This window comes from Dunckerocampus dactyliophorus, chromosome 4 (assembly GCF_027744805.1).
Source record: "Dunckerocampus dactyliophorus isolate RoL2022-P2 chromosome 4, RoL_Ddac_1.1, whole genome shotgun sequence".
NCBI lineage: Eukaryota > Metazoa > Chordata > Actinopteri > Syngnathiformes > Syngnathidae > Dunckerocampus > Dunckerocampus dactyliophorus.
Genome location: NC_072822.1, coordinates 31,017,288 through 31,028,240, shown reverse-complemented (window position 1 = coordinate 31,028,240; position 10,953 = coordinate 31,017,288). Strand labels below are relative to the sequence as shown.

At 40.6% G+C, this 10,953-nt stretch overlaps 1 protein-coding gene across 1 annotated transcript; it reads left to right on the top strand.

The window, feature by feature from the left end:
• The first annotated feature begins 1,484 nt into the window (after positions 1–1,484).
• LOC129179210 (gastrula zinc finger protein XlCGF57.1-like) lies at positions 1,485–7,101 on the top strand. The gene is made up of 2 exons (XM_054772141.1): positions 1,485–1,767; positions 4,696–7,101. Exons 1-2 carry the CDS (start codon positions 1,671–1,673, stop codon positions 6,423–6,425), a joined length of 1,827 nt encoding a protein of 608 aa, XP_054628116.1. The 5' UTR covers positions 1,485–1,670; the 3' UTR covers positions 6,426–7,101.
• Positions 7,102–10,953: the final 3,852 nt, after the last annotated feature.

The following is a 10,953-nucleotide window of genomic DNA, read 5'->3' as shown; positions in this document are numbered from 1 at the left end:
TTTAGGGGGCAATCACTTTTCCACACAGGGCCATGTAACTTGGGATTTTTTTCTCCCTTAATAATAAAAAAGTTTCATTTAAAACCTGCATTTTGTGTTCAGTTGTGTTGTCATTAACTAATATTTAAATTTGCCTGATGAACTGAAACATTTAAGTGTGACAAATATGCAAAAAAATAAGAAATCAGGAAGTGAGGGACACTTTTTCACAGCACCGTATGTCCCATCAATGAGTTATAGCAAAGATTACGAGGTCAACTTTCAGTTTATACAGCAGAAATGATGGCAACTATCATCGGTCTACATTTATTTATTTATTCTTATTTTATTTTCTTATTTTTCTTATCCCTCCTATCTTGCTGTGTTTGTTTTATTTTTAAGTGATTAAGTTTATTATGACACTTTTACAGAGCTGCTGAAAATGTGAATTTGTTTTGGAGATAAATAAAGTATCTGTTGATTGTAAATACAACAAAGTCTATTTCAACTGCGTAAGTTAAAAATAGAAATGAGGTTCTGCTGGGTGCCTGAACATGTAAGGGTGGAAGGGATTGAGGGAGCAGACAGAATCGCTAAAGAGCAATTAGAATGACATATATTATAAATGTACATGCTGGTAAAGTTGAAGTTAAGGCAGTGGTTGTCAGTTAATTTCTGTCATGGCTCCCCAGGAGACAAAAATGATTTAACCCCCCCACCCCCCATTTATTTATGTACAGACCGAACTCGAAACCGAAACCAGGACAATCCAACAAAAAGGAGAGCTTTAAAGCGTCCAAGCATATTCAAGAGTCAAATTTGTATGTTTAGTACAATAAATCTGTACATGTTGGCAGGTCTGCATTAACACTGAAAGTACACCCTGCCTCTCACGATCCCCCTGACAGTTCACCACGTACCACCCAGGGGGACCCAACCCACTATTTGAGAAGCACTGAGTTAAGGCAAATATCAAAAAAACAAATGATGAAGAAATAGCAAAGCAGGTGGGATGGGGATAGTAGCGGAAGGATATATTACAGTGTACAAAAATCTATCAATGCACAAGTGGTGAAGAGGAGCAAAAGAGAAAAGGAAAAAGCTTTAACTCGGCTACAGTTCGATCACACTGGGTTAAATAAAACAGTGTTTTTGATATGTGTATGTGTGGAGTGTAAAACTAGAGACTGTGGATCACATATTGTTGCATTGCAAGTAATATAGGCAAGACCGTGTAACGCTAAGGGAAAGGATAGTGAAGATAAGAAAGGAATGGAGAATTTAAGGTATTTTAGGAACCGTTGGAGAGGGAGTTAGAGATACACAGAGGGCGGTGATAGAGTATTTCAAACACACCGGATTATACAATATGATTTTTTTCTGTCATTATCTGAACTAATGTAAAATAAGCAGCATGGCCCATGTTACATACTCCGGTACAGTAGGTGGCAGTATGCACCTTTGAAGTCATGATTGCAACCCGCCATTAAAACCAAAAGAAGAAGGAGAAGTAGAAGTGGCTTTCTGGAGCTCCCGACAGAAGTTTGAACTTTGAACAAAACAGTAATACAGAGTCACAGCAACAAATACCTCAGAGATTCGGGTTATGTTAGGCCCACAAAACGGAAGTTTGGAGCGGTGTGCTATCAGAAGTGAATACGTGATAGAAGATAAACCACTGCTATGTTAAGATGGCGACGTCCAGTCAAAGAGAAGGCGGAAGACAATCAGCGCCTCTAACTCCCAGCAAATCACCAACGGAGAAGAAGCCCCAAACTACAGATAACGGTGAGTGAGAAGAGGCTTGGGGGCTTAAACCCCGAAAAGATAGTTTATTTTAGTTGAAATTAGCCGACCTTGCTAAGCGAGGTAAACAAAGAGCCGCGGTGATTGCTCGCTTGACGAAGGCAGCGGAGTTCAAGTCAAGTGGAACAAAGAATGTGAAAGACAAATGAAGAAACTGTAAGAGCAAAACAGCCGCTTGTGTAAAAGGGTCGCAGGTCATATGGTAAAAGAAAGTTACCAAAGCAAATTTAAACCATTTTCCTTTTTGTGTTCTTTGTGGTTACGTTAAAAAGTAAAATGCGTTTTGGATGGTGGAATGTTAGGGGTTTAAAAGATACTGTTAAAAGAAAAGCACTCTTGTTATTGCAAAGGGCAAACATGTCATTGGATATGTTTATAAGAAGGTTTTTCTTCAGATGTGTACACTTCCTCCTGGATGACTCAGCGAGGAGACGAAATCATGTTCAGCCATGTTCCTAATCAGTAAGAGCCCATTAGACGCAAATGCATGTAACAGTAGTACGCAATTCATTCTGTTTGAAGCCGAAATATTCCCCGGGGGTCTTGGTTGTAGCGTGAGGTCGTTCGGCGGATCCGTGCAGCGTCTGCAGTAATGCGGTCGCTGTACTGGACCATCGTGGGGAAGTTTTACCGGTCGATCTATTTTCCCATCCTCACCTATGGTCATGAGCTTTGGGTCGTGACGGAAAGAACGAGATTGCGGATACAAGCGGCTGAAATTATTTTTTCTTCCGTAGGGTGGCTGGACTCACCCTAAAAGATAGGGGCTCAGAGTAGAGCTGCTGCTCCTTCACGTCCAGAGGAGCCAGGAGACGGCACAAAGGACAGTGATTGACAATGGTCTACAGCCGATCAGAACACAATGGGCGGGTTCTCCCGTAGCCATTAAGGACGTAGAACACAATGCACGTTCATACGCTGTAAAAAAAACATGCAGAGCAGAATTGCACTGAAACAAATCCGAGAAACAGCGAGGCTGCGAAAGATGAATCGCGAAGGAACACTGTCCAAAAATTTGCGTCACAAATTGCCTGCATACTGGTGGAATAGTGTTGCTGTGGTGGTTTAATGCAGATGTGAATTTCATCTGTTGCCTTCGCAATGCTTACAAATGCAGGTGCTCCTGACAAGCAAACAAACAACTTCTTGACGCTTCTCAGCCTGTGGGAACGTGATAGCTGTGTGTAGCTTTTCCCAAATGGTTTGTGCTACCCTTTGTACAATGCAGTGGACTGTAACTTTGAGGATATTGAACACACGAGATACCATCCTGTACGACAGTTGGTGTGCCATCCAGTGCGTGTAGACCAGCAGCTCGATTTCATTTTCCCAGCCATGGTCGTGTTCTCGGCGTAACGACCTATGTAAGCCGTTCATTGCTCTCCATGTCAAGGGAAAGTCCTGCTTGAGCTCCAGCTCCACATTACTCCAAAGGCGAAAGACTGGCCCAGGTCTTGACAACGCAGTATGCCGCTGGGCGAGTCGCCTGAAAATAGAAATTATTTGGATGTTATCGATTGATGTTTTGTTGATGCGGTAATACTGCTTTCATGTAACAAAACAAAAGACTGTGCGTTACAAATTTAATACATTCAAGCTTCATTACAAAAATCCACAGCTCACGTAGAAACACGAGAGGTGGCCATGGCTGGTGGGCTACTTTTAGCCCAGGATTTAAAACCAGATTAACAGTTTTCAGCAATGTTATTTGATTTGAGATGAGATTCCAGCTGGGCATAGACCGCTTTATCCAAAGCTTTTTACAAGATTGGGAGTTTAAAAATGGGTCTGTAATTTGACAGGACAGAGGGGTCGAGGTTGTGCTTTTTTAGGAGTGGCTGTACAACAGCTTGTTTGAATGCACTTGGAACATAACCATAAGTGAGAGAAGCATTTATCAACTTTAAGATAAAAGGCCCAACAGTATGAAACAAATCTTGTAGCACTTTTACAGGAAGACTATCTACAGGGCTATCGGTGGGACTTAGCCTTTGGACGATCTTAGACAGCTCAGACAATAGTCTTTGAGTACAGCTGGGCATGCAAAAACCTCAAACAGATCTAGTGCTGTGCAATAAACGGGTACAGATCGATAGGTGGAAATTTTGGAAATTAAAAAAAAAGTAATACTTTTCACATAATGATGCAGAGGGATCCACTCCAGTAGATTCAGATGGATTTACAATCCTGTTTAAAACACAAAAAAGAGCACTTGACAGCGCTCTGATAATTTGATAAGCATTCTTTTAAATTACCCCAAAACACTTTAAACTTGTCCTTTTTCCACTTTCTTCACAGTGGCACTTGCATCTGAGTGCACGAGTGGTGCCGTTTAGCCACGGTTCACCAGCAAGCTTAGGTCGAATGTTTGTAAAAGGAGCGACGTTATCTAAAATGGCAGTGTGAGTCGAGTTAAATAGTGAAGTCAGTTCATTGAGATTGGTGAAAGGGGACACACTTTCTGCCTGTAGTGGTGAGGCATCACGTATATTTGCCTAAATTCTGCATTTTCAAGCATAAAATGGTCAAACAAGCTAAATTACAAATGGAAGACTTTCCTGTCTGCCCGCTCGCCACTCAACTCCCTTGGGAAACCATTTAACGCAAGTCTTATTTGTCTTAAATGGCTTATTTTCTCCTACTATGTTTACTATATTGGGTAATAGGAGTGTAAAGGTGACTATAGGGGTGTTATTTCATGTCTAGTGGGCTCTAATGTTAAAACACGCGTTTAGAAGGTCGTAAACAGGTTTTCTAAGCTCTAATTACAAAAATATTCCATTTATGAATAAGGATTCTTACTTTGCTGAAATTCATCGTGGGTCTGGAACTAATTATTGGCGAGGGATTATTGTACTCATAATAATTCTTCATGGTTGCCCGTTCTGAAAGTGTGTTTGTGTCCTGCAGACATCCACAAACTGATTGCTCATCAAGAACAACGTCCCACTCAGGTGCAGGAGGGGAGCTCCACTTTGAAGCAGGAGGATCCACAGCCTCCCCATGTTAAAGAGGAAGAGGAGGAACTCTGGATCACTAAGGATGGAGAGCATCTTCTAGACCTGGAAGAGGCTGATCTCACCAAGTTGCCACTAACTGTTGTCTCTGTGAAGACTGAAGATGATGAACACAAACCACCCGAGTCCCTTGGTTGTTTTTGTCCTGCAGACGTCCAGCAGCTGATTGGTCATCAAGAGTGTCCCAATCAATTGCAGGGGAGTTCTACTTTGAAGCAAGAGGATCCACAGCCCCCTCATGTTAAAGAGGAACAGGAGGATCCACAGCTCTGCTACATTAAAGAGGAAGAGGTTGAACTGTGGACCACTCAGGAGGGAGAATGTCTTCTCGGGCAGGAAGAGGCTGATCTCATCAAGTTGCCACTGACTGTGAAGACTGAAGAGAAACCACCTGGGTCCTTACAGCTTCATCACAGTCCAAGTGAGGAGAATAGAGCGGCGGGGCCTCCAAGCAGCAGATCACCACAACACATGACAACAGAAGCTTATGGAGACCACTGTGGAGGATTGCAAGCAGACAAACTCTTAGTATCAGATAGAGACGATACGACGCACTCTCCTGACGATGAAAACTGGGATGACACCCAAGAACATTTGAGCAGCGATACAGACAGTGAAGGTGATATGAGGACTCACACTGGCAACAAACATCGAAAATGCTCTAAAAAGAAGACAGGTAAAAACCGTTTGACCTGCTCAGTTTGTGCTAAAACCTTTTCTTTTAAGTGCCGTTTAACTCAACACATGCTGACACACACGGGAGAAAAACCCTTAAGTTGCTCAGTTTGTGCGAAAAGCTTTTGTTTTAAGAGTCACTTGACTCGCCACATGCTGACACACACAGGAGGAAAACCCTTTAGTTGCTCAGTTTGTGCTAAAAGTTTTTCTCTTAAGAGCTACATGACTCGACACATGCTGACACATACAGGAGAAAACCTTTTGAGTTGCTCAGTTTGTGCTAAAAGATTTATTTTTAAGAGAGATTTGACTCGACACATGCTGACACACACGGGAGAAAAAGCCTTTAATTGCTCAGTTTGTGCTAAAAGCTTTTCTCTTAAGACCTGTTTGACTCAACACATGCTGACACACACAGGAGAAAAACCTTTTAGTTGCTCAGTTTGTGGTCAAGGATTCGCACGAAAGGAACATATGGTATCACACATGCGAACGCACACAGGAGAAAAACCTTTCTGTTGCTCAGTTTGTGGCAGAAGATTCGCTCAAAAGGAACAAATGGTATCACATATGAGAACACACACAGGAGAAAAACCTTTCAGTTGCTCAGTTTGTGGTAGAAGATTCTCGCAAAAGCAACAAATGGTATCACACATTAGGACACACACCGGGGAAAAACCTTTTTGTTGCTCGGTTTGTGGTAAACTATTCTCTCAAAAGACAAGTTTGGTATCTCACATGAGAACACATACAGGAGAGAAACATTTTTCTTGCTCGGTTTGTGGTGAAAGTTATTCTGCCAAATGCAGTTTGACTACCCACATGCTAAAACACAATGGAGGAAAACCCTTTAGTTGTTCAGTTTGTGGTAAAAGATTCTTTCAAAAAGAAGTGATGAAAAGACACATGAGAACACACACAGGAGAGACACCTATTTCTTGCTGAGTTTGTGGTTGTATGTAGTAACAGTTATTCTTGTAAGAGAAGTTTTACAGTTCACACAATGAAGAATAAATATTTTCCTCTCCAGTTTGTTGAGTTAGTGTGCTGCTAATAACAGCAGCGACACAACCTTGATTGGTTGTGGACAACATGGTGTTTTCCTTATCTTCCTTCTTTTGGACTGCATAAGTGTCCATCAATAATCATGATATTGTGTTTGTGTTGTGACAATGTTTATAATAGTGTTGTACATGCACACAGAGTGTACCTACGTCTTTTCTAACTTAACACCACTGACAGTGAAGCAGATGTAAGATTATGGAGACAATGATTATGTTGTGGGCAGTTTTGGGACAATGAGACTATTTTCATTATATTTTTTTGTAATATATTTTTTTAATGATGAATGTTGCCATGTGTGGTCCTACCCACACTTGCAGGTCAATAGAGTACATTTGTGGTGGTTGTTTACTTGACCATCTTACCTGTGTATGGCCTGTTGTCTGTGTGTGAAATTTTAGTGTGTTTTCAATGACTGTTGAAACCATTCTCCAAAAAAATAAATGCGTTGATGTTTTCTTCTTGAAATGTGAAAATCCAAGTTAAGTTTAAATATATCATAATTTATTACTTTTTGTATGTAGCTTGTTAAGCGTTAGGAACACTGTAAGGAAGTAAAATAAAGAAGGAAAAAGTTTGTTTCATATTGCTGCTCATGTCTTTATTGACATCTCCATGTAGGTGATATTTCTGCAGTATAATGGGTTTTTACTATGGTTGTCAATCAATTTAAAATATTTTAATCCCGCTTAATTTTTTTCCATAGTTGTAATTAATCACAGATAGAAGTTTTTATATGTGACTAGTGTACCTTTTGAAAGATCATTTTAAAGTTTTTAATACACCTATCAACATGAGACTGGATTATAATTTTGCATTATGCAATTTTTTGTATATTGAACATTGTTTTTTAGTCATAATAGTTATTATATGGATGATTAAGTAAGTATTTACACAATGCAACATTTATTTCAATAATGTCATGATGAATACATTTGATAGACTATACTGTAGCCTAAATCGTCATCATTACTGACTTGAATGAATTCAACTAATGTCCCAGAACAAGGGCCGGCAACCCGCAGCTCCAGAGCCGCATGCGGCTCTTCAGCTCTCCTTGTTGCGGCTCCTACACTGAGCTCTGTGATTTTTTTTTTTTTCCAACACCGAAACAGAGGAAATGTGCAGAGTATGGAATATCCGACTCACCGCAAGTTCATGAATGCAGCTAACTGCGTTCTTACTGCTGATTGGATGAGCAAGGGAAGGGGGAGGAGAGTCAACGTGATAAAGACACTAAAAAGACGTCTTGAGAGTCGGCTACACCCGCGATAAGCTATCCAAAACTATGAATTTGTCCCCAAAAATGTCGGAAGAAAATAGAATAAGATTTAATTTTGAATGGACATATTCCTTTGCCTTCACTGCCAGTGACGCAGGCTTACCCACCCGTGTGCTTGAAATGTGGCGAGAAATTAGCAAACAACAGAAAATGTAACCTTGTAAGACATTTTCATAACAAGCACTCGGCTTTTTCTGAAAAGCACTCAACTGCAGATGAGCGTAAACTACTACGGAAGGTTGAGCAGAGCTAAAATACTTTCAAGAAGTGAATGAAGGCTCCACACTTAACCACAGCTGCTAGTGTTGTAGCTGACTTGCTGCACTGGAGAGTGTAGGAGTAAAACCCAGCCTTCACAATTGGAGAATACACGAAAGAGTCGTTCTTAAAAATATCACAGCATCTAGTCTCTGAATTTAAAAAAAAAGAAATTATTCAGAAAATGAAAGAAATGCTCCTCCCTGTAAAGACAAGAACAGTACCAATAGAATGGCAACAAACATCACCAGTTGTCAAATGACATGATGACATGAACTCAGTGCAAGCATATTGAATTGCCTGTGATGAGTCAAGTCATGTAAATGATATTGAGCAGACACCACTGATATGTAAATATGTGACCTGTGATGGACTTCTTTTGTTAAAGTTGGCTGCGTGTTCGTTTCATTTTACACAAATACGGGAACAACTCAAAAAAGCCTACTTAGTTCAGTGTTTATTTGATTTCAATGTAAGCCTACACATGCACTCCTTCCTGAGCCACCACTTTATCGTGGTGAAGGAGTTTGCGTGTCCCAATGATCTGAGGAGCTAAGTTGTCGGGGGCTGCAACACTTCCTGTTGCAGAAAGCATAGAATGAGTGGGGGTAGTGGCAGCAGCGCAGGTTGAGGTCAGGTCTGTAAACAAAGTAAAATGAGTTGTAAATATTCCCAAAACCAGTATTTGAAAGCATTCTGCTTTAAAGATTAAATACAACTTAACATGTGATAGCTTTTCTCCATACAAGAAATCTTGACTTTGGGGTGTCACGTGACACCCCTAATAACCACACAATGACTCCAAATTGTCTGTCACTTCTCTGAGACTGCTGTTGTATACGCACATGTGCCACCGGCATGTATGTGTATACGAGACAGTGGTGACTGAAAGCTGTGAATGCTGAGATTTTTTACACAGTTTAACTTCAAATTTTGTCAAATATAGACATTTATTTATTTATTCTTACGACTTGTTCGATGTCCACAAGATTTAAGGCAAATCTTTCCTGAAAATGTCGGTTTGGGGTTGTAGTATCTGAATGTCCATTGAAACATAAATGTACTATTTTTTGTGATTCTAATTCCACTTGTCTCAGGCTAAGCTAAGCCATGTAAACATATCTACTTTTAAAAGGGTCATTGACATGATTTTTCAACTTTGCTTAAATATGTTCTATACTGTTTGTAATTATGTTCAATTACGGACAGAGGATGTTCTGTTTGTTTTTTTGTAAAGGGTGTTTCTTCATCGTGAAATTAATGCACAACCGGGGGCCATTTGTAACTTGTCTGACTTGCTTCATTCTCTGTCATCAAACTCTCGTCTTTTGGAAAATAAAACAAACTTACAGTATCACTTGGACCCTGACCAGCCAGCACAGTGTTAAGGCATGCAAAATTATTATTTTGATGCAAAATATACCAAACGAAGTCGACGAGCTGCTTCTTGAAGGGGTTGTTTACCAGGCATGAGCTGAGAGCTGCGATTCACCGACGTCACTTCTGCAAGCGCCCTTTCTGGGCAGAAACGTCATAATGGCGCCCGCCGTGTACAATAATGTAATTTTTACGAATTTAACATTCACTTAAAAAAATGAACAACGTAGAACATAATTACAAACAATACAGGACACATTTAAGCAAAGTTGAACAATGCCAGTGACCCCTTAAGTTCCCGGTATATGGACAGGGATGGATGTGTGTTGTAGCAATGTGATTCCAGTGTGACACCAGTAGTTAAACCAATCCAAATAGGTAGCTAGGATGGTCACACTCGAATACGGTTGTCTCCATGCCCACTTCAGAAGGTATAAAAAAACCCGAAAAAGTTAGTTCTCTGGAAGAAAAACTCAAAATTGGATTCAACCTGACCTTTTTTTAATTATTATTATTTCTCACCAGCTCGGCACTTGGGAATTTTTCCAGAGAGCAAAGGGCCAGCTCCACACTTAAGAAAATGTGTTTCTGAGTTAGATCTCTCTCGAGGGAAACAGACATCAACTTAAATTCTTCCTGATGGATTTTAATTAGGATTTCATTGAATATTGGAGACATTTTGAGACTTTAAGGACAGCGCATGGATGAAAATCACATACGCACGAATGCAGAGGCGACAGTGCGCAGGGACGCGGGGAATGTCCATCAAATATGTAATAAAAAATAGACGTGCATTATTGTTTTCCATATTTTAGCAATTAGTCAGAGTATTGACTAATTGCACCCTCATTTTTTGCATGTAATATCGTTCAGAACCATTCTACACAATTGTTCTACTTTTCCTGCCCAGATTTATGATCCCATGTGGACATGATCTCACCAGAGACACCAGCAGCCCAGTGTGCCCATTGATAAATTATTTACTTCTCATTTATGTATCCACGGCTATAGAATATATTGTGACGTTGGCTTGTGTGTTTGTATGTTTGCATATATGCGCGTGGACTGCAGTGGGCCGGTCTGGTCCAAAAAGTCCACTGCCAAATTGTTGTTCTAGTCCACTCCTGCCTGCCGCCCTATGATGATTCCTCACCGCCGAGGTGTCCCTGGCCCCTCTCTAAACTGGTTCTCCCAGCACAAAACTGAAAGGTGTTTCACCTGGAAGAGTATCCAGCGATGTGCCACGGAGGTCTTCCAAATGGGGCTTGCTAGCTTCTGGCAGTCAACCAATAGTGCTTAAAATCCGGATGAAACTTGGCTATGGAGCTCGCGCTTTCCCAAACAGTGCTGCGAAACGACGCAGGACTTCTACAGGAATGTATTCATGCAGACTGATTTGGTGTAAGCATTATTTTCATTCTTGTCTGACGCTGAAGATGAGCTTTCACTGCTTTTCGATCGTCTTGTTTTCAAAACTCACAAAATTAGGGCAAA